At 41.4% G+C, this 27,864-nt stretch overlaps 1 protein-coding gene across 8 annotated transcripts; it reads right to left on the reverse strand.

Moving 5' to 3' along the window:
• Nucleotides 1–365: 365 nt before the first annotated feature.
• LOC112256489 (sorting nexin-14) lies at nt 366–27,562 on the reverse strand. 8 transcript variants are annotated; one of them, XM_042325547.1, is made up of 29 exons: nt 27,262–27,560; nt 26,943–27,065; nt 26,595–26,715; nt 24,974–25,047; nt 22,994–23,072; nt 22,860–22,903; nt 22,668–22,755; nt 22,496–22,580; nt 22,243–22,399; nt 21,945–22,020; nt 18,654–18,779; nt 18,453–18,567; nt 14,845–15,000; nt 14,426–14,550; nt 12,738–12,796; nt 11,396–11,554; nt 10,678–10,810; nt 8,641–8,827; nt 4,529–4,612; nt 4,186–4,286; nt 3,589–3,700; nt 3,384–3,424; nt 2,988–3,107; nt 2,499–2,622; nt 2,057–2,221; nt 1,794–1,889; nt 1,496–1,587; nt 957–1,013; nt 366–674 (listed from the first exon to the last, which is right to left on the reverse strand). In XM_042325547.1, the coding sequence occupies exons 2-29, from the start codon at nt 27,047–27,049 to the stop codon at nt 630–632; spliced, it is 2,928 nt and encodes a 975-aa protein (XP_042181481.1). In that variant the 5' UTR covers nt 27,050–27,065; nt 27,262–27,560; the 3' UTR covers nt 366–629. The 8 variants fall into 8 exon arrangements, 7 of the variants coding, with proteins under 7 accessions (XP_042181481.1, XP_024285555.1, XP_024285552.1 ...); XM_024429787.2 differs by having other exon boundaries at nt 24,974–25,044; nt 26,943–27,171; XM_024429784.2 differs by having other exon boundaries at nt 366–671; nt 26,943–27,171.
• Between the last annotated feature and the right edge of the window lie 302 nt (nt 27,563–27,864).

The following is a 27,864-nucleotide window of genomic DNA, read 5'->3' on the forward strand; positions in this document are numbered from 1 at the left end:
GACATGTTCATAAAGGAATATAAAATATTTTAGGCAAAAACTTTGATATTCATTATTATTATTCATTATGTTTCACCTCAAGTGTTGACAGACCGATGGAAGAATCTAAAGAATCCTGTTCCACATCCCTTTCTGAAATACCCATGGTATTAAAGCGTCCCTATTTCGAAGGCTTGCCGAGAAGGGAAGACTGCATGTTGCTAATGTCTACCGCAGAGTGCAGACTCAAATGAGTCATGGATCTGAACACGTATTGATATAGGCCAGACAGGAAACCAGAAACCACGTGGGGAAGTTGACAAAATCAGTGACCAAGTTTGGACAAGCGTAGTCGGATTAATGTTATGAGTCTTGACAGTCAGGAACATCAGGATGTTTTTTTTATTTGATCAATAAATATTTTATTAGCATAATCATGCTCATCTTCAAAACACATTTTTCCAGTGTTATACTTTTACGAATCTGTATCTTAGGAAATTGTCAATGGTAAAAAAATGACAGGCTAAGCACAGCTTACAGTAAAAATGATCACAAGTGCAGCGGTATCAATGGTTTAAGTGCTGTATGTACACAGTCTATTGCACATGCAACAGATAAAGCAAAGACTAAAGCGAGTCCCCATCCTCTTGCTACATCCATGGAGCCATGTTAGGAGTCTCCTTCTGTCCCAGCTGCTGGTGGAAAAAATAAATCAAATCCATGAATTAAAAATACAATGTATAACACAATGATTACTGCTGGAATGATAATAGGATGACGGTTCAGGCTTTTTACACAATGCACTTATACTTGTCGGTCGGTAGACCAAAATGTTGGCCTTTCAATTAAGTGAATTAAACATTTCAAGTAAGTAGTGTACAGAAACGTCTTGTAAATCGAATTTCATGTTCCAGCACACCTCTTACCAGATATGCGGGCGTCTCCCTTTTGAAGTTAAATTGAAACAATCCATTTACCTTGTTCAGTTCAGGAAACAGCTCTAGAAGAGCAAGGTCCAGTAAGACATAGGTCAACTGAGGAAAAATGATGCAGAAGGATCATTAGAATGACTACAAAATTCCTAAATTCCTAAATGTGTTTACTGCAGTCTAAATCATACAGTACTGTACTAAACACACTGTTCTCATTATGTTTTAGGTTAGCTGCCCATGAGTTACATACGTAGCTCATTTGTAGCAACCTTATACTGATGTTACACATGGTCTGTCTGAAATAATAATAATAATAAGCTGCCTTTCTGGTGTTTACATGTAGGATAAAAATTCACTGACTAACTGGACTTCACAAGCCTCCAACTACTACAATGCCTGAGGACCCTACAATGCCTGAGGACCCTACAATGCCTGAGGACGCTAATGAGCTTTCACACTTCAACCAAGTCAGTTTTCGTGCATTTGAAACAATGATATATGATAGTATTCTTTTCAACCCTGCATTCTCCTGTACTTTGTGTGATGCTAGTTGTAACTTTAGATGCCTCGCTGCATTGTCGTACCTGTTTGTTAAGAACAGGCTGTTGTAGTCCATCGAAGAGCAGGCGGACCCCCTCGTACCTGGCCTCTTCTCCAATACACTTGCCCAGGAATTCTGAAGGGAAAACACTCATCATCTTAGAGGGTCAAATCAATTGACTTCTAATAATACATTTTGTCTTGACTTAATAGCAAAAATTAAAAACACTTTTTCAACTACATAGAACCCAAAATAAGAGCTAATAGTCCTCGCCAAGTTTCCCACTTTAACTTGAGATGTACTTCATGAAAACATCTGAACCTAAGAGATCTACTAAGGACCTGGAATGTATTTCGTCATTTCCTCAAAGGTCTTCTTGGCCCTTTTCTGCTTATTTGCCAAGGAGCGTGGCTCACTGTTTTCACAGAACACAGCATCTAGTACACAAGGACAAACATCAAAATAAGAGTCATATCACTCATTGCTTTAGTATATAATTTTTTTTTGTTACAAAACAGAAGGATAATAATAGAAAATAATATAAATAAAATGTAGAAAAAGTAGAAATTGGAAGAAGAAAACAGGTCGGAGGTAAGCTAGCGACCTCTGAGCAAGGTGATGAGAGAAATGAGGCGGTGCTCCTGGAACACCTTGTCCAGTTTATGCTGCAGGTAGTGGTCTGTGTATGCCTCCAGGGTGTTCTTTAACAGGATCCTCCCGCCCATCAGCAGGTGGTGCAGCCAATCAGGGATGCGAAAGACCACTCGACCTGCCAATGACAGTCAAGCAGTGGGAGAGTGATGAGATGCTAGGTTACGTCCAATCAATTATTGATTTTCTAAATAGGTATAGGATTTATGTAAGGTGACAATAACACTGATTTACCCTCTGATTGGCTAGATAGAATTTCCACCATATTGTTTTCACCTACTTAATTCTCTCATATCTCCACTAGTGCCTAGTAGAGAACAATTTAGTATTGAGCGTTACATTCCTGCACTACTTTGTCGCTGGATAAACAAATGCTATGGGTGGGGCCGACTTACCCACAAACATCAAGTAGTCATACACTCCTTCCACAGTGATCATCTCCATGAAGTAGTTCTGGTTATGTTTCTTCTCCGTGCTCTCTGATCGGTTGGCGTTGTTCTTGAATAGTTCATTGAAGAGCTAGGGAGTTCAAGCAAATGTCAACAACACTTTAAAAATGGAGGGGAATAACAAAATAACAACATGTGAAAACACACCCAGCAGTTATATTTAAAGGATCTGTTCCAATTTGGCTGAGCATTTAAGTGGCTCTCCTAACTAGAAACACGAAACACTTGTCAACTAAGGTAAGAGTATGTGAGTATGGGAGTCTAAGCATGCCAGACACAGATCAAAAAAGTATTTGCATCTCTTCCAAATATTTCATGTGCATGTGCAACCTTCCCCCACCCCAACTCAGCAGGCTAGGTAAGCCAAATCAAGCGCACCTAAAATATTTGAAAGAAATGAAATACCCTTTAGACCCAGGTGTAGTGTAAGCCCACCTTCTTATCATTCTCTGACGTGGGACTGAGGATGGTCAGCTCTGGCCGGCTGGGTTTGGGCTTGGGCGATTCACAGGAGTTAAAGAAGGAATTGAGAAATGGCTCCAAATGCTGCCCTTTCTGAAATGGAAAAAAACACAGGGGAGATTCCTTATAGGTTACTGTGAAAGCACTCGTAAACAGTTAAATGTGTTATTTGACATTTGAGTCACTGGATCCCTGCTGTTCATTCATTTATTTCAACTGGCATACTCTAATAACATAGCTGACATGACTTATACGTGGATTCCACAGCCATGTGTGGCTTACATTCCTAAATGACTATGCCAGGAATTATTTTACAAGGAAGCCGCCACAACGTTCTTTCCCAACCCATGTCGAAAATGGATGACTTACTTCTTTTATCAGTTTGCTGGGCACTGATTTGATGATCTTCCCTGTCGGAAAATAAACAATGTTAAACTCAAATGAGTTCAACAGGAGAGCAGGTTGTGAGAGATGTTACTAACATAGAACTCTTGGCCACGTTACAATGACCATAGGAGTCAGCAAGATGGCACAAACGTATCTGAGACGAGGCTACTTAGCCAGTGTTGCATACCTAGATTGACATCAGGGAGCATCTTGTCCACAAACTGAGAGTCCATACTGTGAGGGGAGAGGAAGTCTGCAAGCAGCTGACTGTTGCTCAGCTCAGGGTGTTGGAGCAGTTTCTGGAAAATAAACAGAAGGATTCAACAATCTTCACTTTGTTGACATATTCAGTGAGGGCTGGCATAGAATAGCACTTTGTTATTCATTTGTAACAATGGAAACGTGTCCTAGGCAGCACACATACTTGAGAAGCTGGAACCAGTTCAGGGTCAACCACAGTAACCCTATATTTGGGGTTTGGTGGTAGATTCTGAACCCAGCAGCCCTGGGATTTGAACCATAAACCCTCTGGTTGCTAATACCTCTCTAGCCTCTACATCAGCTACATAAGCTGACATAGATCCATTGGGAGAGACCAGCTATTTACCGAAGCATGGCCTCTCTGTTGTAAGGTGAAGTTTCCCCTGGACGCTGATCTTGAGTCAATTTTGTACTGTCCTTACTAATGTTTAAGGTTAGGATTCGGGGAGGGGAAGCTGATCCTACATCAGTACCTATGGGAAACGTCAACCCAGCGCTTATTTAGTCCATAATGACTACCTACCTGGAGGTACTCCTGGAACTCCTCCCGCTTGGAGGTCAAGAACTCATAGTTCTTGGGGCCGATGATTCTTTTGGAAGGCAGCTGGGCGTCTGGGAATGAGCCTGTTGTGACAGAGGAGCACAAAATAAAAACTAATCCTGGATGGGAAGGCTTGAAGACAATCAAACAATGTGAAAATACTGTTATAACTATTCTTAGAAATGGGTGGAATTATTCAGTGCGAGAAGAAACATATGGCCAATGTTCGAGATTCATGTGTTCTGGCTGTCGATTTACAATGGACGATGCGATGAGTGGTTACAGGGACTGAAACCTGAAGAAATCATCTAAAACATGTACTTACCATGGAACTCAGTGAGTTTTGATTCAAGGACATAAAATTCCAGATATCTTCTGTACACAGACCAGTGCTCGGTCTCATGACCCACTGTGAAATACAAAGGGGAACAATACATCAATATTAAGAGTGGACATACGGTCTTCAGAAAGTACCCCTTGACTTTTTCCATATTTTGTTGTGTTACAAAGTAAGATTAAGATGGATTTAATTGTCTTTTTTTGTGAACGATCTACACAAAATACTCTAATGTCAAAGTGGAAGAAAAAGTCTAACAAAATGACAAATAAAACACTAATATACTATCTTGATTAGATAAGTACAGTTGAAGTCGGAAGTTTACATAAACAAGTTTTAATGACTGCAACCTGAGTGTTTCAACCACTCCACAAATTTCTTGTTAACAAACTATAGTTTTAGCAAATCGGTTAGGACTTGTTAAGTGGTGATCCTAACTGACCTAAGACAGGGAATTTTTTACTAGTATTAAATGTCAGGAATTGTGAAAAACTGAGTTGAAAAGTATTTGGCTAAGGTGTATGTAAACCTCCGACTTCAACCCCCAACATGTTAGAAAATCACCTTTGGCAGTGACTATGGCTGTGAATTTTCCTGGGTAAGTCTGTAAGAGCTTTGAATACCTGGATTGCACAATATTTGCACATTCTTTTTAAAATTCTTCAAGCTCTGTTAAGTTGGTTGCAGATCATTGCTAGACAGTCATTTTCAAGTCTTGCCATACATTTTCAAGACGATTTAAGTCAAATCTGTAACTAGGCCACTCAGGAACATTCAATGTCATCTTGTAAATAACCAGTGTATAGTGCCTTCATAAGGTATTCAGACCCCTTGCCTTATTCCACTTCGTTACGTTAGACTTATTCTAAAATGGATCAAATAAAATACTCAGTAATCTGCACAAAATATCCCATAATGACAAAGCAAAAACAGATCTTTTTGAATTTTTTGCTCATTTATTCAAAATAAAAAACAGAAATACCTTATTTACTTAAGTATTCTGGCCCTTTGATATGAGAATTGAAATTGAGCTCTAGGTGAATCCTGTTTCCATTGATCATCCTTGATGTTTCTACAACTTGGTAGGAGTCCATCTGTGGTAAATTTAATTGATTAGATATGTGCTTTTCCAAATCATGTCTGTCTATATTAAAAGGTCCCACAGTTGACAGTGCAGGTCAGAGCAAAAACCAAGCCTTGAGGTCGAAGGAATTGTCGGTAGAGCTCCGAGACAGGATTATGTAGAGGCACAAATAAGGGCAAGTATCAAAAAATGTCTGCAGCATTCAAGGTCACCAAGAACACATTCTTAAATGGAAGAAGTTTGGAAACACCAAGACTCTTCCTAGAGCTGGCTGCCCAGCCAAACTGAGCAATCAGGGAAGAAGGGCCTTGGTCAGGGAGGTGACCAAAAACCCGATGGTCACGCTGACAGAGCTCCAGAGTTCCTCTGTGAAGATGGGAGAACCTTCTAGAGCGACAACCATCTCTGCAGCACTCCACCAAATCAGGCCAGTATGGTAGAGTGGCCAGACGGAAGCCACTCCTCAGTAAAAAGGCACATGACTGCCCGCTTGGAGTTTGCCAAAAGGCACCTAAAGACTCTCAGACCATGAGACACAAGATTCTCTGGTCTGATGAAACCAAGATTGTACTCTTTGGCCTAAATGCCAAGTGTCACATCTGGAGGAAACCTGGCAACATCCCTACGGTGAAGCATGGCGGTGGCAGTATCATGCTGTAGGGGTGTTTTTCAGTGGCAGGGACTGGTAGACTAGTTTGTCTCGATCCTAAGGGTGATCAAAGCAGTCATCAAGGCAAAGCTTGGCTACGTTGAAGAATCTCAAATATATTTAGATTTGAAACACTTTTTTGGTTACTACATGATTCCATGTGTGTTAATTCATAGTTTTGATGTCTTCACTACTATTCTACAATGTTGAAAATAGTCAAACTAAAGAAAAACCATGGAATGAGTAGGTGTGTCCAAGCTTTTGAATGGTACTGTATGCAAATGTGATATTTATATATTTTTTAAATATAAATTAGTAAAAATGTATTAAAAAAAATGTTTTTGCTTTGTCATTATGGGGTATTTGTGTGTAGATTGATGAGGGGAAAAAAACAATTGAATCAATTTTAGAATAAGGCTGTACCCTATCAAAATGTGGGAAAAATCAAAGGGTCTGAATACTATCCGAAGGCACTGTATATTTGGGCATGGTGTTTTATGCTTTGTGTATGGTCCTGCTGAAAGGTGAATTTGTCTCCCAGTGTCTATTGGAAAGCCGACAACCAGGTTTCTCTCTAAAATGTTGCCTGTGGTTTGCTCTATTCAGCTCATTTTTCATCTTAAAAAACTGCCTAGTCCTTGCAGATGACAAGCATACCCATAACATGATGCAGCCACCACCATGCTTGAAAATATGAAGAGTGGTACTCAGTGATTGGATTTGACCAAAACATAAAGCTTTGTATTCAGGACATAAAGTTAATTTCTTTGCAACCTTTTTTTTAGCAATTTTACTTTAGTGCCTTGTTGCAAAAATTATGCATGTTTTGAAATAGTTTTATTCTGTATAGGCTTGCTTCTTTTCACTCTGTCAATTAAGTTAGTAGTAGTTGTTGTGACCATTAAACGGTTGTAAAGCGACCACTGGCCTCATGGTGAAATCCCTGAGCGATTTCCTTCTTCTCCGGCAACTAAGTTAGGAAGGACACTGGTATCTTTGTAGTGCCTGGGTGTATTGATACACCGTCAAAGTGTAATGAATAACTTTACCATGCTCAAAGGATTTTCCGTGTGTGCTTTTTTACCCATCTACCAATAGGCGCAATTCTTTGCGAGGCATTGGAAAACCTCCCTGGTCTTTGTGGTTGAATCGGTGTTTGAAATTCACTGCTCGACTGAGGGACCTTACAGATAATGTTGTGTGGGTTACAGAAATTAGGTAGTCAATCAAAAATCATGTTAAACACTATTATTGCAAACAGAGTTCATGCAACTTATTAAGCACATTTTGACTCACGACATTTCAGCTTTTCAAAAAAAATAAAAAATGAAAAACATAATTCCACCTTGAAATTATGGGGTATTGTGTGTAGGCCAGTGACAAAACAAATCTCCATTTAGTCCATTTTAAATTCAGGCTGAAACAACAAAATGTGAAAAAAAGTCAAGGGGTGTGAATACAGTAGGCCTACATACTCTAAATATCTCGGCAAAAATCATCCCTTGTGTATCTGTTTTGCTATAAATGGGAAGCTTATAAGGTACTTGAAATATGTGATGGAAAGAAAAAGTTGATGACTGACAGAACACAGAGGAAGTTATGTAATAGAGTTAGAGTTGTCATCGAATGACTTGCATTATGTCAGCAACAGGCAGCATGATGATAGATAATGAAGCCGAATTTCATCCAGTGCTAATGGAGTATAGAACAGCCTTGTTTAGCCATTGTAGATTTAAACATATTCAAAAAAGCCCTTTTAGACCCATATACAGTTGTCGGAAGTTCATATACACCTTAGCAAAATACATAATTTTTTTCACAATCCCTGACATTTAATCATAGTAAAAATGTGTCTGGATTTTGCACTCGCGCATTGTGCCTTTGGAATAGTGACCTAAACGCGCAAACAAAACTGAGGTATTTGGACATAATCGAACAAAACAAACATTTCTTGTGGAAGTGGGAGTCCTGGGAGTGCATTCCGACGAAGATCAGCAAAGGTAAGTGAAGATTTATAATGCTATTTATGACTTTTGTTGACTCCACAACAATGTTACACATATATTGTGTAACATTGAGTCCTGGGAATGTCATCTGATGATTCATTTTATCTATATTTCTGCTTTTTGTGACACCTCTCTTTGGTTGGAAAATGGCTGAATGCTTTCTGTAACTAGTTGCTGACCTAACATAATGATATGTTCTGCTTTCGCAGAAAAGCCTTTTTGAAATCGGATACTGTGGTTGGATTAACGAGAAGTGTATCTTTAAAATAGATCCCAGACCAGCCTGTAGGTAATACTTAAGCCCCTGGGCCTAGTTTCACCTGTAAGCCACACAGATCCCAGAGCATCCTGTGAATCTCACCTGCCTTCCTGTCGTTGCGCTCCACGTCGATACAGAACACGGGGATCCTCTCCCTCTTGATGTCATCATCGAAGAAGTCTATGTAGGGGATGGTGATGGTCCAGGCTGAGAGATTGCGAGGGGTGCTGGGGGTACTGACGGCCTCCATGGGGGAGTCATCCTCCAGAACCATCATGGCCTCTTCCACCTGACAGAGCCCAGCCACAGACAGAGGGCGGTCAGAGATAAGAGGGTGAAGGTCAAAACAATGAATGACAGTCAAAGTTTGGTATGGAATCTGGGCCTCTATTCACAAAAAGGTTCTCAGAGTAGGCTATTGCAACACTCCTATCAGCTAAAAACAAGAAACGGCTTCAGTGGGCACGCGACACTGGACAATTGAGGAGTGGAAAAACATTGCCTGGTCCAACAAATCCCAATTCTGTTGCGTCATGCTGATGGCAGGATTTGGCGTAAGCAATATGAGTCCATGGACCCATCCTGCCTGGTGGCAGTGGTGTAGAGGTGTGGGGAATGTTTTCCTGGCACACATTACATGCCTTGATACCAATTGAACACCACAGTGTATCTGAACATTGCTGCTGCCCAAACCCAATAGAGCATCTTCAGGATGAGATGGAATGGGCTGTTCGCAGGATGAATGTACCACCATACAATCTGCAGCAACTGCGTGATGCCATCGCATCAGCATGGACAAACAACCCTGTGGAACATTTCCGAAACCTTGTAGAATCCATGTCCAAAATAATTGGTCCTCTAACTCAGATGGTAGAGCATGGCTTTGGCTCGTGCAATGCCAGGAATGTGGGTTCAATTCCCAGGACCACCCATATGTAAAATGTATGCACGCATGTCTGTAAACCGCATCTACTGAATATCATGTATTATATATAATAATTCTGGCTGATCTGGACGCAAAGGGGGGTCCGAACCAGTACTAGACAGGTGTACCTAATAAACTGTCTGGTGCATGTATATCAGCACTCCTACTCCAAGACTCTTTGTGAATACGTGCCTGGTCTGTGGTCCCATACATGGTAAAGCTTGTGTGAAGCCGCACAGAACCACAAGGTAAAAAGGGAGACACACTGCAAAGGTCCACTGATCGAGTGACATATACAAGACATACTAGAATAAACAACAAAGTACAGGATGTAAAATGGGAGATGTATTCAGTGACAGCAGCTCTAGTGGGGGTAAAATATAGCTAGAATGTGAACTATCTAGTGGGTCAGCTACGGAAGGCTCTGGGAGAAGAAGAAGAGAAACATACGGAGGTCGGCTGTGCAATGCTGTGGGAATGATGATGATACCTAGTCAGAGGGGGCAGGGCAGTGGTCTCTGTCAGTGAATCAAACATGATCATAAACCATTTTTAGTTGAGTTCAACATTATATATTTTCTGAGCAGAAATGCTAAATATTTCCCCTTTGGTGAATTTGTGGCAGGGTGTTCACCATTAACATCAAGTAGAAATTATATACCAACAAAAAGTTCAACCTAATTGTTGTCTGTTTAGTACAAAGAAAGAAACACATCATGGTATTGAAAAAGCAAACATACAGGCCAGTACAACACCGTACGATGTATATGGGCACTGGGCCAGAACAAAAAGAGTACCTCTGATGCTGAAATTGGGTCAACAGGCCCCCCATTCCAGTTTATTTATCTACCTGACCGTGCAATTGTAATCTATTAACCAGATTTCCAATGAAAAGGTTAGTGAAAACTCACAACCTTAAAAAATGATTCCTCTTGGCAATCAGTATTGCTTCATAAAGTCTCTGGCGAATTAATTTCAAAATTCAAATTATCAACAACAAAATTCAAAAAAGTAGAGTCCCAAGCCCATCTTTCATATTCAAGGTACACTCTGCGGGATGACATCATCATATACCATATGGATTCAACAGAAACCATATCTACCAAGACTTCCATAGTTTCACCTCTACCATGAATCCTTCATTTCCTGTGTGTGTGTGCGATCCTAACTAATCCTGGCTCCACACTGCAGCCCAGTGGCCACACACTACTCACCATGTCATCCTCTCCCTCCACCAGTCCGTAAGAGGGCAGCATGGCTCCCTCCATGGTGGTGCTCTTGAACACCCCCTTGATCTTGCTGCCGATGCGGCCAATCCCAAACGACTCGCCCCGCTTCGAGGTGTTCCTGCAGGCCAAAGAAGAGAGATTGTTTAATTTTGTGACAATGCAGGAGTTGTGCATGGCTTCAGCACATCACATGCAGTGTGGGTGCAGGACTGGAAGACAGAAGGGATACTGTATATGGTTTGGGGTTGAGGTGGGGGAGGTAGAAGCCAGGGTAGCCACACCAGACCACAGATAACAGTGAACACTTCTATAAAATAGAAGTGGATGAAAAATCATTGACGAGATAGGATGAAAGTGGCTTGGGGTATACACTCAAACCACACTCATTGGAAAACAAACTAATGTTCCTTTAGCCAAGTAAAAAAGTACAATTACAACAGACACTTTGTGAATGACTGATGAAACCACACACTGTGTAGTCACCCTAAACAAAAAATTAACACTGAAAGGCAACACAAAATTGACATATTCAAATCAAGACCCAGAACTGTCACAAACAAGGAGGCCATGCTGGTAGGGGAACAAATCAAGAAACATTAGCACCACAAGACAAGTACCCATGCATAGGAGATGGGAGGCGAGGGGCGATTTATAGAGGGGGAATGTAGGATACACACAGGCCTCGCAATGGACCCCGACTTACTTCAGCGAGCCAGGGCGTGAGGTTAGACAGCCATAAGAGCCGGATGGGAGGGCTACAATGGACTGGACATGAAGGTGGTGGTTAACAGATGCAGGTGAGGAGGAACCAGGGGTGCTGGACGGGGACTCAGGGCTCTGGGCATAGTCCCACTCCCAGGAGCTTTAGAGCCATCAGTGTGTAAGGCATGGAACATCCAGAGGGATGGATGGATAAAAAAAAAAAAACAAGCACTGTCCAAGATGGTGGATATAGGCGAGCAGTTGGTGAGAGAGAGACAGACAAGGGGAGGGGGTTAGCGACAGGCCCAGTGTTCACGCATGGGGGTGCCGAAGCAGAAAGTGCCATTCTCTACTTTAAAAATTCTCCTCGTTCACCTCCTCCTTTCTGACAACCTCACAGTCCATGCTGCCTTGACCACTGCCTTTATAACAAAGACTGTTCCTACGAGAGAACAAGAACTATTCCCCACCCTACCTTCCTTTTTGCTGCAAGGGAGCACAGATCTGTGCAACAAAAAAAAATACAATTTTTCTAACTTTTCTTTAACAATGTGCGTTATAAAAAGGAGGGGATTGTTTATACATAGAGCAGTTGACTAAACTCCACCAGGGTTTGTTAAGTTTGTTACAAAGGCAGTATTCTTTTCCTCAGACTGCATTCAGGCAAGTATAGTTACATATCTTGCGTGCAGTGTTAACTAAGCAATGGACAGCCATTGCTGAGCACCATACTGAGGGGGCATACTCACCGGATGTCATCCAAACTCAGGCTATTTCTGGAATAATAGCAGGCACAAGGAGTTAAAGATGACAGGCCACTCAAACACACTACCAGACGACAGACACTGACTGAACTTAGCCACTGAGACAGGTGTGTACAGATAAAAGTTCATCTTTATTTAGCTTGAGTAGTATAAGTCCAATTTTAAGTCTGTACACACCTGGACGGCTCATAATAATGGCTGGAACGGAGCGAATGGATTGGCATCAATGCGTTTTGATGTATTTCATGCCATTCAACCTTCGCACTCCAGTCATTACCACGAGCCCATCCTCCCCAATTGAGGTGCCAGCAACCTCCTGTGATAGAAACCCTGGTGAATGTAATATGGCACAGAAGAGCTTCGGATTTCCCTTTTGGTCCAAAACCAAATTCTGATGGGAGAATTTACGTACTTGTGAGCACAAAAAGGATCCAAAAAGCTCAACTGTGCCTTCGAGATTAACTAGTCTACCGACACCACGGGTGCACAGTAAAGACAAGCCTACATTAAGAAAAGACAGAACATAGACACAATATAGATACAAACATTGTTCTATGGCCATGGAAAAACAGCACCCACCTGCTCAGTTTAGAGTTCCTGGCGGGGGATTCGGCCCCCCTCAACAGTTGCCTGAAATACTGGGAAAAGGGGCAGGGAGGAAACCAGTCACACATATTAGGACCTCCTCCCCTCCCTGACTATCTATTTAACACTGAACAAAGTACCGTGGTCGGGTCCCGGCGTTTTTCCTGATCATTTGACATGAACAGGAAAAACACCAGGCCATAACCATGAGATCTAAAGACTCTTACGAATAACTACTTTCCAGATACTCTATGTATTCAGGGATCGGTAGAAGCCGACACTATTTCACCTCATGTTTCAGTATGATAATAAAATGAGGAAATCTGTATAGTGTAATGCATGATGACTTGCTGCACGAGCTCATTGGTCAGTCGTGTGTCCAGTATTGATGACATGATCTCACGTGTGTTTGTGTGTGAGAGACCAGGGTTGCAAAGCTACCTGTAATTTACCAACTGCAACCAGTTTGACGCCAAAACATTGACAACAAATACATCGTTTAAAAAATAAAACAAATAAAATCCCCAGGTGTGTAAAACAAATATAAAAGTATATTTTATGGTGAGACCCTCAAAATTAAAACACCAATGGTATTCAATAATTTATTATATATATATATATATATATATATATAATATATATATAATATATATTTTTTTTTTAAATATTTCCTTATATGTAAATGTTACACTAAACAAAAATATAAAAACGCAACAATTTCAAAGATTTTACTGAGTTACAGTTCATATAAGTAAATCAGTCAATTGAAATAAATCAATTGGGCCTAATCTATCGATTACACATAACTGGGAATATAGATACGCATCTGTTGGTCAGACACCTTAAACAAAAAGGGTTGTGGATCAGAAAAGCAGTCAGTATGTAGTGCCTAATTTGCTTCATGCAGTGTAACAGTATCTCTGTGCATTCAAATTGCAATCAAAAAATTGCAATTGTGTTCGTTGTCTGTAGCTTATGTCTGCCCATACCGCCCTCATGGGGCACTCTGTTCACAACGTTGACATAAGCAAACCACTCGCCCACATGAAGCCATACACGTGGTCTGCGGTTGTGAGGCAGGTTGGATGTAATACAGAATTATCTAAAACGGCGTTGGAGGTGACTTATGGTAGGTGAAATGAACATTAAAATTCTCTGGCAACAGGTCTGATGGACATTCCTGCAGTCAGCATGCCAATTGCACGCTCCCATTGTGTTGTGTGACAAAACGGCATATTTTAGAGTGGCCTTTTATTTCCCCCCAGCACAAGGTGCACCTGTGTAATAATCATGCTGTTTAATCAGCTTCTTGATATGAAACACCTGTCAGGTGGATGGATTATCATCAAAGGAGAGCTGCTCACGAACAGGGTTGCAGACAAATTTGTGCACTAAATTTGAGAGAAATAACCTTTGTGTATATGGAACATTTCTGGGATCTTTTACTTCAACTCATGAAACCAACACTTTACATGTTGCGTTTATATTTTTGTTCAGAGTACATGTGATAAGGCCACACAAGAGGGCCAGAGACATGATAGACACCTGTGGTAATCTGAAGTACCCAAAAGGGCCACTAGATGTCTTGTGATAGATTACATAAAATCCTTGAAAGACACAAATTCTGGTAGACTTTGAAAGTTTTCAGTAATATACCCCCCCTTTGCAACCCGAGTCCTGACCTCGTCGCTGTGGCAGAACATGGGGGTGAAGACGTTCTCCAGCAGGGACAGGACATGCTCGTAGGCCTCGAACAGGCAGCGCATGGTCTGCAGCTTCACCACCCCGGCATAAGGGCCCTCAGCAACTGGGGAGGGAAACCTACCACATGAGCATAACCTAACCAAGCTGCCATTTGTAATAATGAACATTCTGTTAATAAAACTGTTCATATGGCTATTTATAAACAGTACTTATAGACATTCTGTTGATAAGGCTGAAGATACAATATTAAAATCCATATCTGAAGGAGAGGATACGGTATTATAAGTTCTCAAAGAGAAAATAACAAAAAGCTATGACTGAGCAATGACAAAAGCCATGACGAATACAATGATCGTGCCTTAAAACGGGAAATGTCAAACAAGTCCCTATGACTCACTATTTTTGATCTCCTCGACAATGAAGGGGTCAAAGCGGATCTTGTCGATGCTCTCATCCAGGCAGTAGGTCTCGTAGATCTTTTTCACCTCCTCGTGGAGCATCAGCGTCTCAGAGTCCGACAGCTCCGGACATAGGATCTTGTCGTTGAATTCCTCTGGTGGGGATGAAGGGAAAGGTCCAGCTAGAGTTAACCCAGGGTTGATTAGGCAACAAATCGGAAGCAAACTAATAGTACACGCACAACCTACCAAAGCAACAAAAAAATAAATACATATCCACACGGATTCCATCGGGCCCAGGTTATTTTATTTAAAAAAATAATGTTTTGCCCAGATCATCAGCCTCAGCCTGACAGCTCAATTCTCTGTAGAAAGCTATAACTCAGATTTAAGAAGTTGATCAAAGTAAATCAGACAATATGTAGTTAATTGTGAATGTAAACAGTGACAATGTCTCCTTGAGAATTAATTGACGAGAGGGCAGCCGTTCATTTGTGCAGAAACAGAGTTTAATGGTTAGAAGATGTGAAAGATGGCTATCATTACTTTAATGGTTTTGCAATGACCTCTGGATAAATAAAAAAAATGACTTGATGCCTGAGTAAGGAATTCAGCTTGCTTCTTAAAGACGGAGCTGAAGAGCCTTTGAATCACAAAAGGAAGATTGCTGGGTTAAATCCAGAGATTAATATTTATTTTCTAAACCAGATATTCTCGTCGTTCTAGATTTATTCAGATGGGGTGCAAACCATGTTGTATTGTCCTTTACAAATCATTTAAAATAGCCTCCCAGACAATCAACTACTGAATTAATATTAAAAGAAATTAACTCTGGAGTAAAGATATGTTCAATTTCCAACAAGGTGCTCTGGGTTTGGGAGTTGAAATCTAAAATACAACAGTTTGCATGGTGATCTGATAAAGTAGAATGGAAGATCTAAGTACTCTGTAATAATGGACATAGTGACAGAGGACAAAATGTAATCAATCCTTGAGTAATACTGATGTCTCTGATAAAAGAAAGTAAACTCTTTAGAAGATGGATTTTTCGGTCTTTCGGTTTTTCGATTGGATCTATCTAAACATGGGTTAATAACTGCAGGCATGTGTGCTTCTTTGACCAAATTTAAAAAAAAAAAAAAAAATATATATATATATATATATATATATATATATATATAATTATAATAAAAAGGACAATTGAATCCATATATTAGATAGTGAAATTAAGGTTTTATCAAATATGTCTGGAGCATACAGAGAGATAAAGGATCCTGCCTTCACTGTCATTCCAGGAGTCTGTAATGCTGATATCGAGAGTTCTACAAACTACCACACACCTCTTGCCCTACTAAGGGCAGAAGAAGCTACTACATTGAAAAGGGTACTGCTACATTTATGAACATCCTCTTTCAACAGATGTGATTATTGTATTAAAGTAATATCAATATTTTTCCTCTGAATAAAATCAAGACATAGTGCTTGCTTAGTTCCAGTTTTTGATTTCTTGGAATCCCAAAGGGGAAAAAAAAAAAAAGACTAGTCATAAGTATCGAAAGAAAAAACACAGAACAATAGGATCTGATTGTCCTGTATTTCAAGTACATACCTATATTTATACAGTGTATAAAAACATTAACAATAAGAGCTCTTTCCATAGCATAGACTGACCAGGTGAATCCAGGTGAAAGCTATAATCCCTTATTGAGGTCACCTGTAAAATCCACTTCAATTAGTGTAGATGAAGGAGGAGACAGGTTAAAGAAGGATTTTCAAGCCTTGACACAATTGAGACATGTGTGCCATTCAGAGGGTGAATGGGCAAGACAAAATATTTAAGTGCCTTTGAACGGGGTATGGTAGTAGGTGCCAGGTGCACCGGTTTGTGTCATGAACTGCAAAGCTGCTGGGTTTTTCACACTCAACAGTTTCCCGTGTGTATCAACAATGATCCACCACCCAAAGGACATCCAGCCAACGTACGGACGGACGGACTCGGGAGAGGCGAAGGTCGAGAGCCACGCATCCTCCGAAACACAACCCAACCTAGCCGCACTGCTTCTTGACACAATGCACCGTACACCTGGCGACCTGGTCAGTGTGCACTGCACACCGGCCCACCACGGGAATTGCGAGTGCGCGATGAGACAAGGATCCCTGATCCCAATCCCTGCCAGCCTAACCCGGACAACTGTGCGTCGCCCCATGGGCCTCCTGGTCGCGGCCGGCTGCGACAGAGCCTGGGCTCGAACCCAGAATCTCTGGTGGCACAGCTAGCACTGCGATGCAGTGCCTTAGACCACTGCGCCACGCGGGAGGCCTTAGGAAGGTGTTCTTAATGTTTTGTACACTCAGTGTAGGTCACACAACAATCCATTAATGCTGCCTGCTCTTTCCCTTTCCCCATGCATTGGTGATATGCAGATGCCGAGTCACACCCCCGTGGGCACCAGATACCCCCATAACAGGTAGTGGCTTCTGCAGGAATGATATAGCGTCGCTACCCTCCTGGGTCTCAGAAAGCGAGACCAGGCGTAGGGATGAGCGGCATGAATAATCCTCCATCTCGGCTAAACAATCCGTCATGCCCTGGATGTTCTCCGCATCGATGTTGATATCATGGTGTTCACGCTGTTCCGCTTGTATTGTCTGTGCGGGCTGATTGTGTTGTGCCAGACTGGTTTACCTTCGCAATTTCAATCTCACATTGAGTGAATTTCATCTTGAATGATTCAATGTCTGCGAAGATGGCGATCACTGTGACTTTAGTCGTTTTTACATCAGTGCACATTTTGGATAGACTCTTTTAGCTCAGCAAGCCTTCCCGACATCAGGAGCAAGTGCGATAGAACCAACTCCTCTTTGACGGGGAGCTGCGTCCCTGTAGACCCATGTACAGAGGGATGCTAACAGCTTCCATTTCGTATCTTCTTGATTTGTAGATGGAGACGGAGTAGCCGGCTCCAACATTTTGATATTTCTCTTGGCAGGCATTTCAGCGCTCATTCTTGTACGTGATTAGTTCAGACGGTCAAAAGAACACTAGAATTAGCATTTAAAAACTTTGCAGAAGAGTGAGCAAAACTCCTATGCCACCATCTTGCTCGTAAATAACACGTCGCTTTCATAGCGTATTACTTTTAATTATTAGGGTGTACTAATGGTCAAGTCTCAAAATCGATATCCATCTTACCTCTATATTGTTTTATGTCCTGCGGATTCGAGAAGAATGATCAACAGGAAAGTGTCAGATAGCCAGTAATGTAATTTTCCAGATTTTTGACAAACATGTTTTACCTCTGGCCTCCATTGATTTATTAACCCTAATTCTGGTCATCCTACAAGGGTAAAAACTCCAATAACTTTGAACGAATCATGATACAGACATGAGTTTTGGACCATTTGTTTTCTTAGAAAAGTATCTACACAATTAACATATTTTAACCATTGGTCAAAAGATGCTTTTTTGATTGGACACCCTACACTTATCCATTTTCCTTTAGACTGTCAAAACACTGGGAAGGGGGGAGTTTCTGGGCCAGGACATAGTTGTCAGTCTGTATTCATCTAATGCTGGGATAATGGCGAATGGCCAAAGCCTGCTTACCCACAGTGAGGCAGAACTGGAGAACATGCACGGCCCCCTCCTGCTTGAGGAAGTTCATGAAGCGGAAGAGCAGGTCCTGCTGCTCCCTGATCTCCTTCAGCTCCAGCTTCAGCACCTGAGAAAGAGGGGAGAAGATGAGTGGTTTGGAAGGGCAGTATATGGGGAGAAGAGGGGGAAAGGATGGGTTACTTGGCTACTTACAGAGGGCTTCTTGTTGCGAACGTCAGAGTACTTGTGCAGGAAGGGAACCAAGGTTGAGCTGGGCTCCATGGCGGCCTCGGGAGGAGAGTTGTTGATGAATATGAGAAGCAAATGGTTCACGGTGTCCTAAAATGGGAATGAGTATTGATTTACAACAGAAAATCTATGCCCAGTCTGGCTTGTTTATGTCCTGGGAAAGACTTGCAAATCACATCAAGCCTGAAAACAACAATCCTATACGAATCAGCTATGGGTCAGCTATCAGCTATACGACCACTCCTCATCATAGTCAAACGCTCCCTAAAACACTTCTGCGAGCAGGCCTTTCTAATCGACCTGGCCCAGGTATCCTGGAAGGATATTGACCTCATCCCGTCAGTCAAGGATGCCTGGTCGTTCTTTAAAAGTAATTTCCTCACCATCTTAAATAAGCTTGCCCCTTTTAAAAAATGTAGAACTAAGAACAGATATAGCCCTTGGTTCACTCCAGACCTGACTGCCCTTGACCAGCACAAAAACATCCTGTGGCGGACTGCAATAGCATCGAATAGTCCCTGCGGTATGCAACTGTTCAGGGAAGTCAGGAACCAATACACACAGTCAGTAAGGAAAGCAAAGGCTAGCTTTCAAACAGAAATTTGCATCCTGTAGATCTAACTCCAAAACGTTTTGGGACAATGTAAAGTCCATGGAGAACAAGAGAACCTCCTCCCAGCTGCCCACTGCACTGAGGCTAGGTGACACAGTCACCACCGAAAATTTCAATAAACATTTCTCTACGGCTGGCCATGCTTTCCTCCTGGCTACCCCAACCCCGGCCAATAGCTCCGCACCCTTCGCAGCTACTTGCCCGAACCTCCCCAGCTTCTCCTTCGCCCAAATCCAGATCGCAGATGTTCTGAAAGAGCTGCAAAACCTGGACGCTTACAAATCAGCTGGGCTAGACAATCTGGACCCTCTCTTTCTAAAATGATCCGCCGCCATTGTTGCAACCCCTATTACCAGTCTGTTCAACCTCTCTTTTGTTTCGTCCGAGATCCCTAAAGATTGGAAAGCTGCCGCGGTCATCCCCCTCTTCAAAGGGGATGACACTCTAGACCCAAACTTTTACAGACCTACAGTGCCTTGCGAAAGTATTCGGCCCCCTTGAACTTTGCGACCTTTTGCCACATTTCAGGCTTCAAACATAAAGATATAAAACTGTATTTTTTTGTGAAGAATCAACAACAAGTGGGACACAATCATGAAGTGGAACGACATTTATTGGATATTTCAAACTTTTTTTTTTTTAAGCGACTTACAGCTGTAATCGCAGCAAAAGGTGGCGCTACAAAGTATTAACTTAAGGGGGCTGAATAATTTTACACGCCCAATTTTTCAGTTTTTGTTTGTTAAAAAAGTTTGAAATATCCAATAAATGTCGTTCCACTTCATGATTGTGTCCCACTTGTTGTTGATTCTTCACAAAAAAATACAGTTTTATATCTTTATGTTTGAAGCCTGAAATGTGGCAAAAGGTCGCAAAGTTCAAGGGGGCCGAATACTTTCGCAAGGCACTGTATATGCATCCTGCCCTGCATTTCTAAAGTCTTTGAAAGCCAACTTAATAAACAGATCACTGACCATTTCGAATCCCACCGTACCTTCTCCGCTAAGCAATCCGGTTTCCGAGCTGGTCACGGGTGCACCTCAGCAACGCTCATGGTACTAAACAATATCATAACCGCTATCGATAAAAGACAGTACTGTGCAGCCGTCTTCATCGACCTGGCTAAGGCTTTCGACTCTGTCAATCACCGTATTCTTATCGGCAGACAATAGCCTTGGTTTCTCAAATGACGGCCTCGCCTGGTTCACCAACTACTTCTCAGATAGAGTTCAGTGTGTAAAATCGGAGGGCCTGTTGTCCGGACCTCTGGCAGTCTCTATGGGGGTACCACAGGGTTCAATTATCAGGCCGACTCTTTTCTCTGTATACATCAACGATGACGCTCTTGCTGCGGTGATTCCCTGATCCACCTCTACGCAGACAACACCATTCTGTATACATCTGGCCCTTCTTTGGACACTGTGTTAATTAACCTTCAAATGAGCTTCAATGCCATACAACACTCCTTCTGTGGCCTCCAGTTGCTCTTAAATTCTAGCAAACCCAAATGCATGCTTTTCAACCATTCGCTGCCCGCACCAGCCCACCATCACTACTCTGGACGGTTCTGACCTAGAATACGTGGACAACTACAAATACCTAGGTGTCTGGCTAGACTGTAAACTCTTCTTCCAGACTCATATCAAACATCTCCAATCCTAAATCAAATCTAGAATCGCCTTTCTATTTTCACTCACACCACCAAACTTACCCTAGTAAAACTGACTATCCTCGACTTTGGCAATGTCATCTACAAAATAGCTTCCAATACTCTACTCTGCAAATTGGATGCAGTCTATCACAGTGCAACCCATTTTGTTACCAAAGCGCCTTACACCACCCACCACTGCGACCTGTATGCTCTTGTCGGCAGGCCCTCGCTACATATTCGTTGCCAGACCCACTGGCTCCAGGTCATCTATAAGTCTATGCTAGGTAAAGCTCCACCTTATCTCAGCTCACTGGTCACGATAAAAACATCCACCCGTAGCACTCGCTCCAGCAGATATATCTCACTGGTCATCCCCAAAACCAACGCCTCCTTTGGCCGCCTTTCCTTCCAGTTCTCTGCTGCCAGTGACTGGAACAAATTGCATAAATCGCTGAAGCTGGAGACTTACATTTCCCTCACTAACTTTAAACATCAGCTATCTGAGCAGCTAACCGATAGCTGCAGCTGTACATAGTCCATCTGTAAATAGCCCACCCAATCTACCTACCTCATCCCCATATTGTTTTTATTTACTTTGCTGCTCTTTTGCACACCAGTATCACTACTTACACACCATCATCTGCTCATCATCATCTGCTCATCTATCACTCCAGTGTTAATCTGCTAAATTGTAATTACTTTGCTACTATGGCCTATTTATTGCCTACCTCCTCACGCCATTTGCACACACTGTATATAGACTTTCTTTTTTTTCTATTGTGTTATTGACTGTACACTTTTTTATTCCATGTGTAACTCTGTGTTGTTGTTTCTGTTGCGCTGCTTTGCTTCATCTTGGCCAGGTCACAGTTGTAAATGAGAACTTGTTCTCAACTAGCTTACCTGGTTAAATAAAGGTGAAATATTTGTTTTTGTTTTTTTTACATATGTTTTCTAAATTAAACATGTTTCATGGCTACAAAGCACTTACAGGATCAGCCAGGTAGTCCAAGGCGGGGAGGAAAACAGAGCCAGCCAACACCTCTCTTATCAGAAGAGTAAGCGATCTGAGGATAGTGGAGAGACGGGTATGAAAGAGAGAAATGGGAAAACAGAGACCGGGTTCATATACAGTTAGCATGAAACAGAAACTCCCCAAAACAAGAAGGCACTATCTGAACAACTAATAAGAAATGCTAAATTTTGTTTTCTGTCATAAGTGTGCCCTAATGAACTCAACCCAGGAGACAATGACCTATATTGCCTCAAGAAATATGGTGCCATGTTACCTGCAGTCAGAGGCTTTGGGGGGCAAAATATAGGGGAAGAGCATCTCAGTCAACTTCCTGAGGTAGAGGAGCTCGTCTCTGCGACTGCGTAGTGCCACGTGCAGGTCAGGGCCGTACTCCTCCAGTGCTGCTTGCTGTAGATACTCAGCGTTCTTCACTAGGGGGTAGATACAAGTCAAGGTCCACTGGTCAAAGTTCCACTCTTTGGAAAGAACTCTGGCAGTAAAAGATATTTAAAAATTAAGATGATTACCTTTTTGCCTTGCTTTGGTTATTATTTCAATGTGCTTCATGGAAACTTTAAGCAGTTTGGCCGTGATAAGACCTGGTATATCAACCTGAGAAAGAACATAGGACATAAATATTATAAAAATATATATATTTAAAAAAATCTGATATCTAGAATAGTCTAAATCCTGTTTCACCTTTTGAGTTCGGCGTACGAGCACAGCGGCAAAGAAACGCAGAGTCACTCTCAGCTCATCCACAAACGCCTCATCATCTGTGATATCCCTTCACAGGAGAAAAAAAAAACAGGTCATATGTCTGCATATACCATGCCAGAGGATGTATTTAGTGCAACATGGAGCACTTGTGAATAATATACAGTAACAAACCTATACCAGGGATACACAAAGTTTTCAAGAACCAGTTCCAGAACCTTGAAACAGAGCAAAAACATATCACATCTTAGATTGACAGCACTTTCCAGAAGGCACAAAATAAAATGATTTTTTTCAGTGTCCCATACCTCAGATAGAGAGGCATCCACTTTGGAGGGGACTTTCAAGTCCAGCCATGGTTGATAGTTCTCCAATAGTAATGTTGGTCTGTCAATAGAACATTATTTACATAGAGCACCAGTCAAAAGTTTGGACACACCTACTCATTCAAGGGTTTCTCTTTATTTATTTTTTACTATATTGTAGAATAATAGTGAAGAAATCAAAACTATGAAATAACACATGGAATCATGTAGTAACCAAAAAATAAAAAAAGTTATGAAAATAGATTCTTCAAAGTAGCCACCCTTGCCTTGGTGGCAGCTTTGCACACTCTTGGCATTCTCTCAACCAGCTTCATGAGGAATGCTTTTCCAACAGTCTTGAAGGAGTTCCACCATATGCTGAGCACTTGTTGGCTGCACTGTAAAACATTTACTGTACCATTTCCATCACTCTGCGGTCTGACTCATCCCAAACCATCTCAATTGGGTGAAAGTCAGGTGATTGTTGAGGCCAGGTCATCTGATGCAGCACTCCAACACTCCCCTTCTTGGTCAAATAGCCCTTACACAGACTGGAGGTCATTGTCCTGTTGAAAAACAAATGATAGTCCCACTAAGCCCAAACCAGATGGGATGGAGTATCGCTGCAGAATGCTGTGGTAGCCATGCTGGATAAGTGTGCCTTGAATTCTAAATAAATCACAGACAGTGTCAACAGCAAAGCACCCCCACACCATCATACCTCCTCCTTGCTTTACGGTGGGAAACACACATGCGGAGATCATCCGTTCACCTACTCTGCGTCTCACAAAGACACGGCGGTTGGAATCAAAAATCACAAATTTGGACTCAGACCAAAGAACAGATTTCCACCGGTCTAATGTCCATTGCTCGTGTTTCTTGGCCCAAGCAAGTATTCTTCTTATTGGTGTCTTTTAGTAGTGGTTTCTTTGCAGAAATTCGACCATGAAGGTCTGACTCACGCGGTCTCCTCTGAACAGTTGATGTTGATGTGTCTGTTATTTGAACTCTGTGAACCATTTATTTGGGCTGCAATCTGAGGTGCAGTTAACTATAATGAACTTGTACTCTGCAGCTGAGGTAACACTGGGTCTTCCTTTCCTGTGGCAGTCCTCATGAGAGTAATCATGGACTGTGATTTCTCTTTGATTATTTGAGCTGTTCTTGCAATAATATGGACCAAATAGGGATATATTCTATACCACCCCTAACTTGTCACAACACAACTTATTGACTCAAGTGCATTAAGAAGGAAAGAAATTCCACAAATTAATTTTTAACAAGGCACACCCGTTAATTGAAATGCATTCCAGGTGACTACATCATGAAGCTGTTTGAAAGAATGCCAAGAGTGTGCAAAGCTGTCATCAAGGCAAAGGCTCCTTCAAAGAATCTCAAATATAGAATATATTTGGATTTGTTTAACACTTTTTGGTTTCTACATAATGCCATGTGTTATTTCATAATGTTGGTGTCTTCACTATTATTCTAGAATGTAGAAATAGTAAAAATAAAGAAAACCCCTGGAATGAGTAGGTGTGTCCAAACTTTTGACTGGTACTGTACATATTGGCAATTAACTCCACTTTTTGTTTTCAATTAGTCTGAAATATTGATAAAACCATGAGTTCATTCTGTTGTCTCATCTAGCCAAATTACTAAAACTACCAATGTGGGACACTTTCAATTCCATTATGTGCTCCAGTATACCATTTTGCCACTGGGGGTGCAGTAAAAACGCACTGGTGATAGACAAAATCAACAACTCCAGTCAATGAATGTGAACATCAAAATAGTAAGCTGTATTGAATTCCTACGCTATTTTGTCAAACTAATAGAGAGAGATGAACAGTAAACTCACAGAGACCCAACAGTAGGAACATCAAGCAGTATTATTCACTCTCAATCCCACATAAATACAATAAGGCCAACGTCCTAATCAACATTCATTCACATGCAGTACTTTTGGAGCAGTGATCTCACCTGTGCCTTTTACACTTTATTTTCCCGCAGACTGCACAGCTGTGACCCAAGGGAAACAACTCTTGTTGGTCCTGCTAACAGATACAATATCACCCTCTATCAACCTGGACTATAAGTAAATATATGGTTAAGGGTAGAGGTCGACCGATTAATTTGATGTCGGACCTAATTTTCATAACAATCGGTAATCTGCCTTTTTGGACGCCGATTGTGGGCGATTACATTGCAATCCACGAGGAGACTGGGTGGCAGGCTGACCACCTGTTACGCGAGTGCAGCGTCAAAAGGACCTTGTGGCTGCAAGGAGCCAAGGTAAGTTGCTAGCTAGCATTAAACTTATCTGATTAAAAAAAACAATCAATCTACACATGGTTGATGATATTACTAGGTTAACTAGCTTGTCCTGCGTTGCATATAATCAAATGCGGTGCCTGTTAATTTATCATCGAATGAGCCTACTTCAATTTCGTCAAACGGGTGATGATTTAACAAAATCGCACTCGCGAAAAAAAGCACAATCCTGGCACAAATGTACCTAACCATAAACATCAATGCCTTTCTTAAAATCAATACACAGAAGTATATATTTTTTAAAACCTGCATATTTAGTTCAAAGAAATTCATGTTAGCAGGCAATAGTCACTAGGAAAATTGTGTCACTTCTCTCGCGTTCAGTGCAAGCAGTGTCAGGGTATATGCAACAGTTTGGGCCGCCTGCTCGTTGCAAACAGTGTTTCTTCCTAACAAAGACCATAATTAATTTGCCAGAATATTTATTTAATTATGACATAACATTGAAGGTTGTGCAATGTAACAGCAATATTTAGACTTAGCGTTGCCAACTGTTCGACAAAATAAGTAATGGTTCCGTATTTCACTGAACGACTAAACCGGATTTGACCATATCAAAGGACCAAAGGCTTTTATTTCTGTGTGTTTATTATAATTAAGTCTATGATTTGATAGAGCAGTCTGACCGAGCGGTGGTAGGCAGCAGCAGGCTCGTAAGCATTAATTCAAACAGCACTTTACTGCGTTTGCGAGCAGCTCTTAGTAATGCTTGAGGCACAGCGCTGTTTATGACTTGAAGCCTATCAAGTCCCGAGATTAGGCTGGCAATATTAAAGTGCCTATAAGAACATCCAATAGTCAAAGGTATATGAAATAGAAATGGTATAGAGAGAAAGGCGACACGTCACAATTCCTATAATAACTACAACCTAAAACTTCTTAACTGCGAATATTGAACCACCAGCTTTCATATGTTCTCATGTTCTGAGCAAGAAACTAAAACATGAGCTTTTTTTTTTACATGGCACATATTGCACTTTTAATTTCTTCTCCAACACTGTGTTTTTGCATTATTTAAACCAAATTGAACATGTTTCATTATTTATTTGAGATAATAAATAGATTTTATGTATTATATTAAAGTTAAAATAAGTGTTCGTTGAGTATTGTTTTACATATACAAAAATATATATTTAAAAAATTACATTTTCAGATGAATAGTTATCAGCTTTTTCCGGTCCTCCAATAATCGGTATGGGCGTTGAAAAATCATAAAATCGGTCGACCTCTAGTTACAGGTGTATATTTTCTGTACATAAGGTAAACCTACCTTGGTCTTTGGCTTTATAGACAGTAAGAAATTAGGCAACAGAGTCTCTGGGCCAAGAGAGCAGTAGAATGTGACAACTCCAGCCAGGAACGACCAGAAAACCATAATAATGTGCAGATATCTGTGAATTCAATGACATTTTACACATATGCTTACATTGGGAATGTATTGTGACTCATTAGTCTACCTCAGTCATTGCTAAATCGATATGCTAACTCAAACTGATATGCAAATACTGCCTATTCGTGATTCTGAGCATCATGCAATAGTCTGTTTTATTGTAGACAGGCCTACAATCTGTAAACGTGTGAAACATTGTAAGCATACAGTAGGCCTATTTGTACCTACCTGTTCAACAAAACAGTGGATAAGAGCAAGACAAGTAGAAGGAAGCAGAATACTGGATACTGGCGGCCCAGTTCTCTCAATAGGTCCAGCTTCATCCTGTGCCTCATCTTCTGCAGGTAGACTCTGATGCATCCCATTGTCAGGATGGACAACGTACACAAGTAATTATAATCACGTAATTATGTTGCACTTTCACTGGAGAGCAATGGAGGACCTTCCATGATAAACACTGCGACAAATAAGTGCGATGTTAGAAACGTCATATACCTAGGCTATGCAGAATAACGGTGCAATTTGATAATTTGTCGTCTATACTCACCACAATCCAATATGCAGGATTAGCCAAGCTAGATAGTTGATGTATGAAACGCTATCTATCATCACGCTAGCCAAACGTCAACATCCTCTCTCTATACTGCACGCAGCGCGCTCATAGACATGCGCACGGTCTTTGACTTGTGCAGGGCACGCGCCAGTCTGCCGTAAACCTGTGTCGAGTCAGTAAAGGCTTCTCATGCGTTCACCGTCTATATACTTCTGAATATCATTATTATCAATGTCCACCCAACTTCACCATGTGTACGTATTTTCGTCGTTAAAATAACTGGACAGTCAGTCGTCGTCGGGCTGATGTCACATCCGGTTCATTATGGGATCGTGCAACATTCTTGCCCGTTATTTTTTATAGCCCATTTCACCTGCCAACATAACGGTGAATATACAGTATTCCAAAATGTAATCACATTGCTATAGTACTGATTTCGTGTTGTGGCAGGCTAGAAGCAAACGACTAACATGCGTGGCAGCAGTACTCACTGTCAGCGAAGTGCTTATTATAACTGAAAGTAATTATTCAATTGAAATCACAGGATAGTGACGTTACACATGCGCCTCTGGTTAAAGCCTCCCTGGGAATGAGAAA

Source organism: Oncorhynchus tshawytscha, linkage group LG08, assembly GCF_018296145.1.
Source record: "Oncorhynchus tshawytscha isolate Ot180627B linkage group LG08, Otsh_v2.0, whole genome shotgun sequence".
NCBI classification, from domain to species: Eukaryota; Metazoa; Chordata; class Actinopteri; order Salmoniformes; family Salmonidae; genus Oncorhynchus; species Oncorhynchus tshawytscha.

Coding starts and splice junctions, on each gene's coding strand:
- LOC112256489 (XM_024429783.2), bottom strand. CDS start 27,079: ATGGGATGCATCAGAGTCTACCTGCAGAAGATGAGGCACAGGATGAAG. Junction 22,904..22,993: donor TGGATGCCTCTCTATCTGAG/GTATGGGACACT, acceptor CTCTGTTTCAAG/GTTCTGGAACTGGTTCTTGA. Junction 3,701..4,185: donor AGTTCCAGGAGTACCTCCAG/GTAGGTAGTCAT, acceptor TTTATTTTCCAG/AAACTGCTCCAACACCCTGA.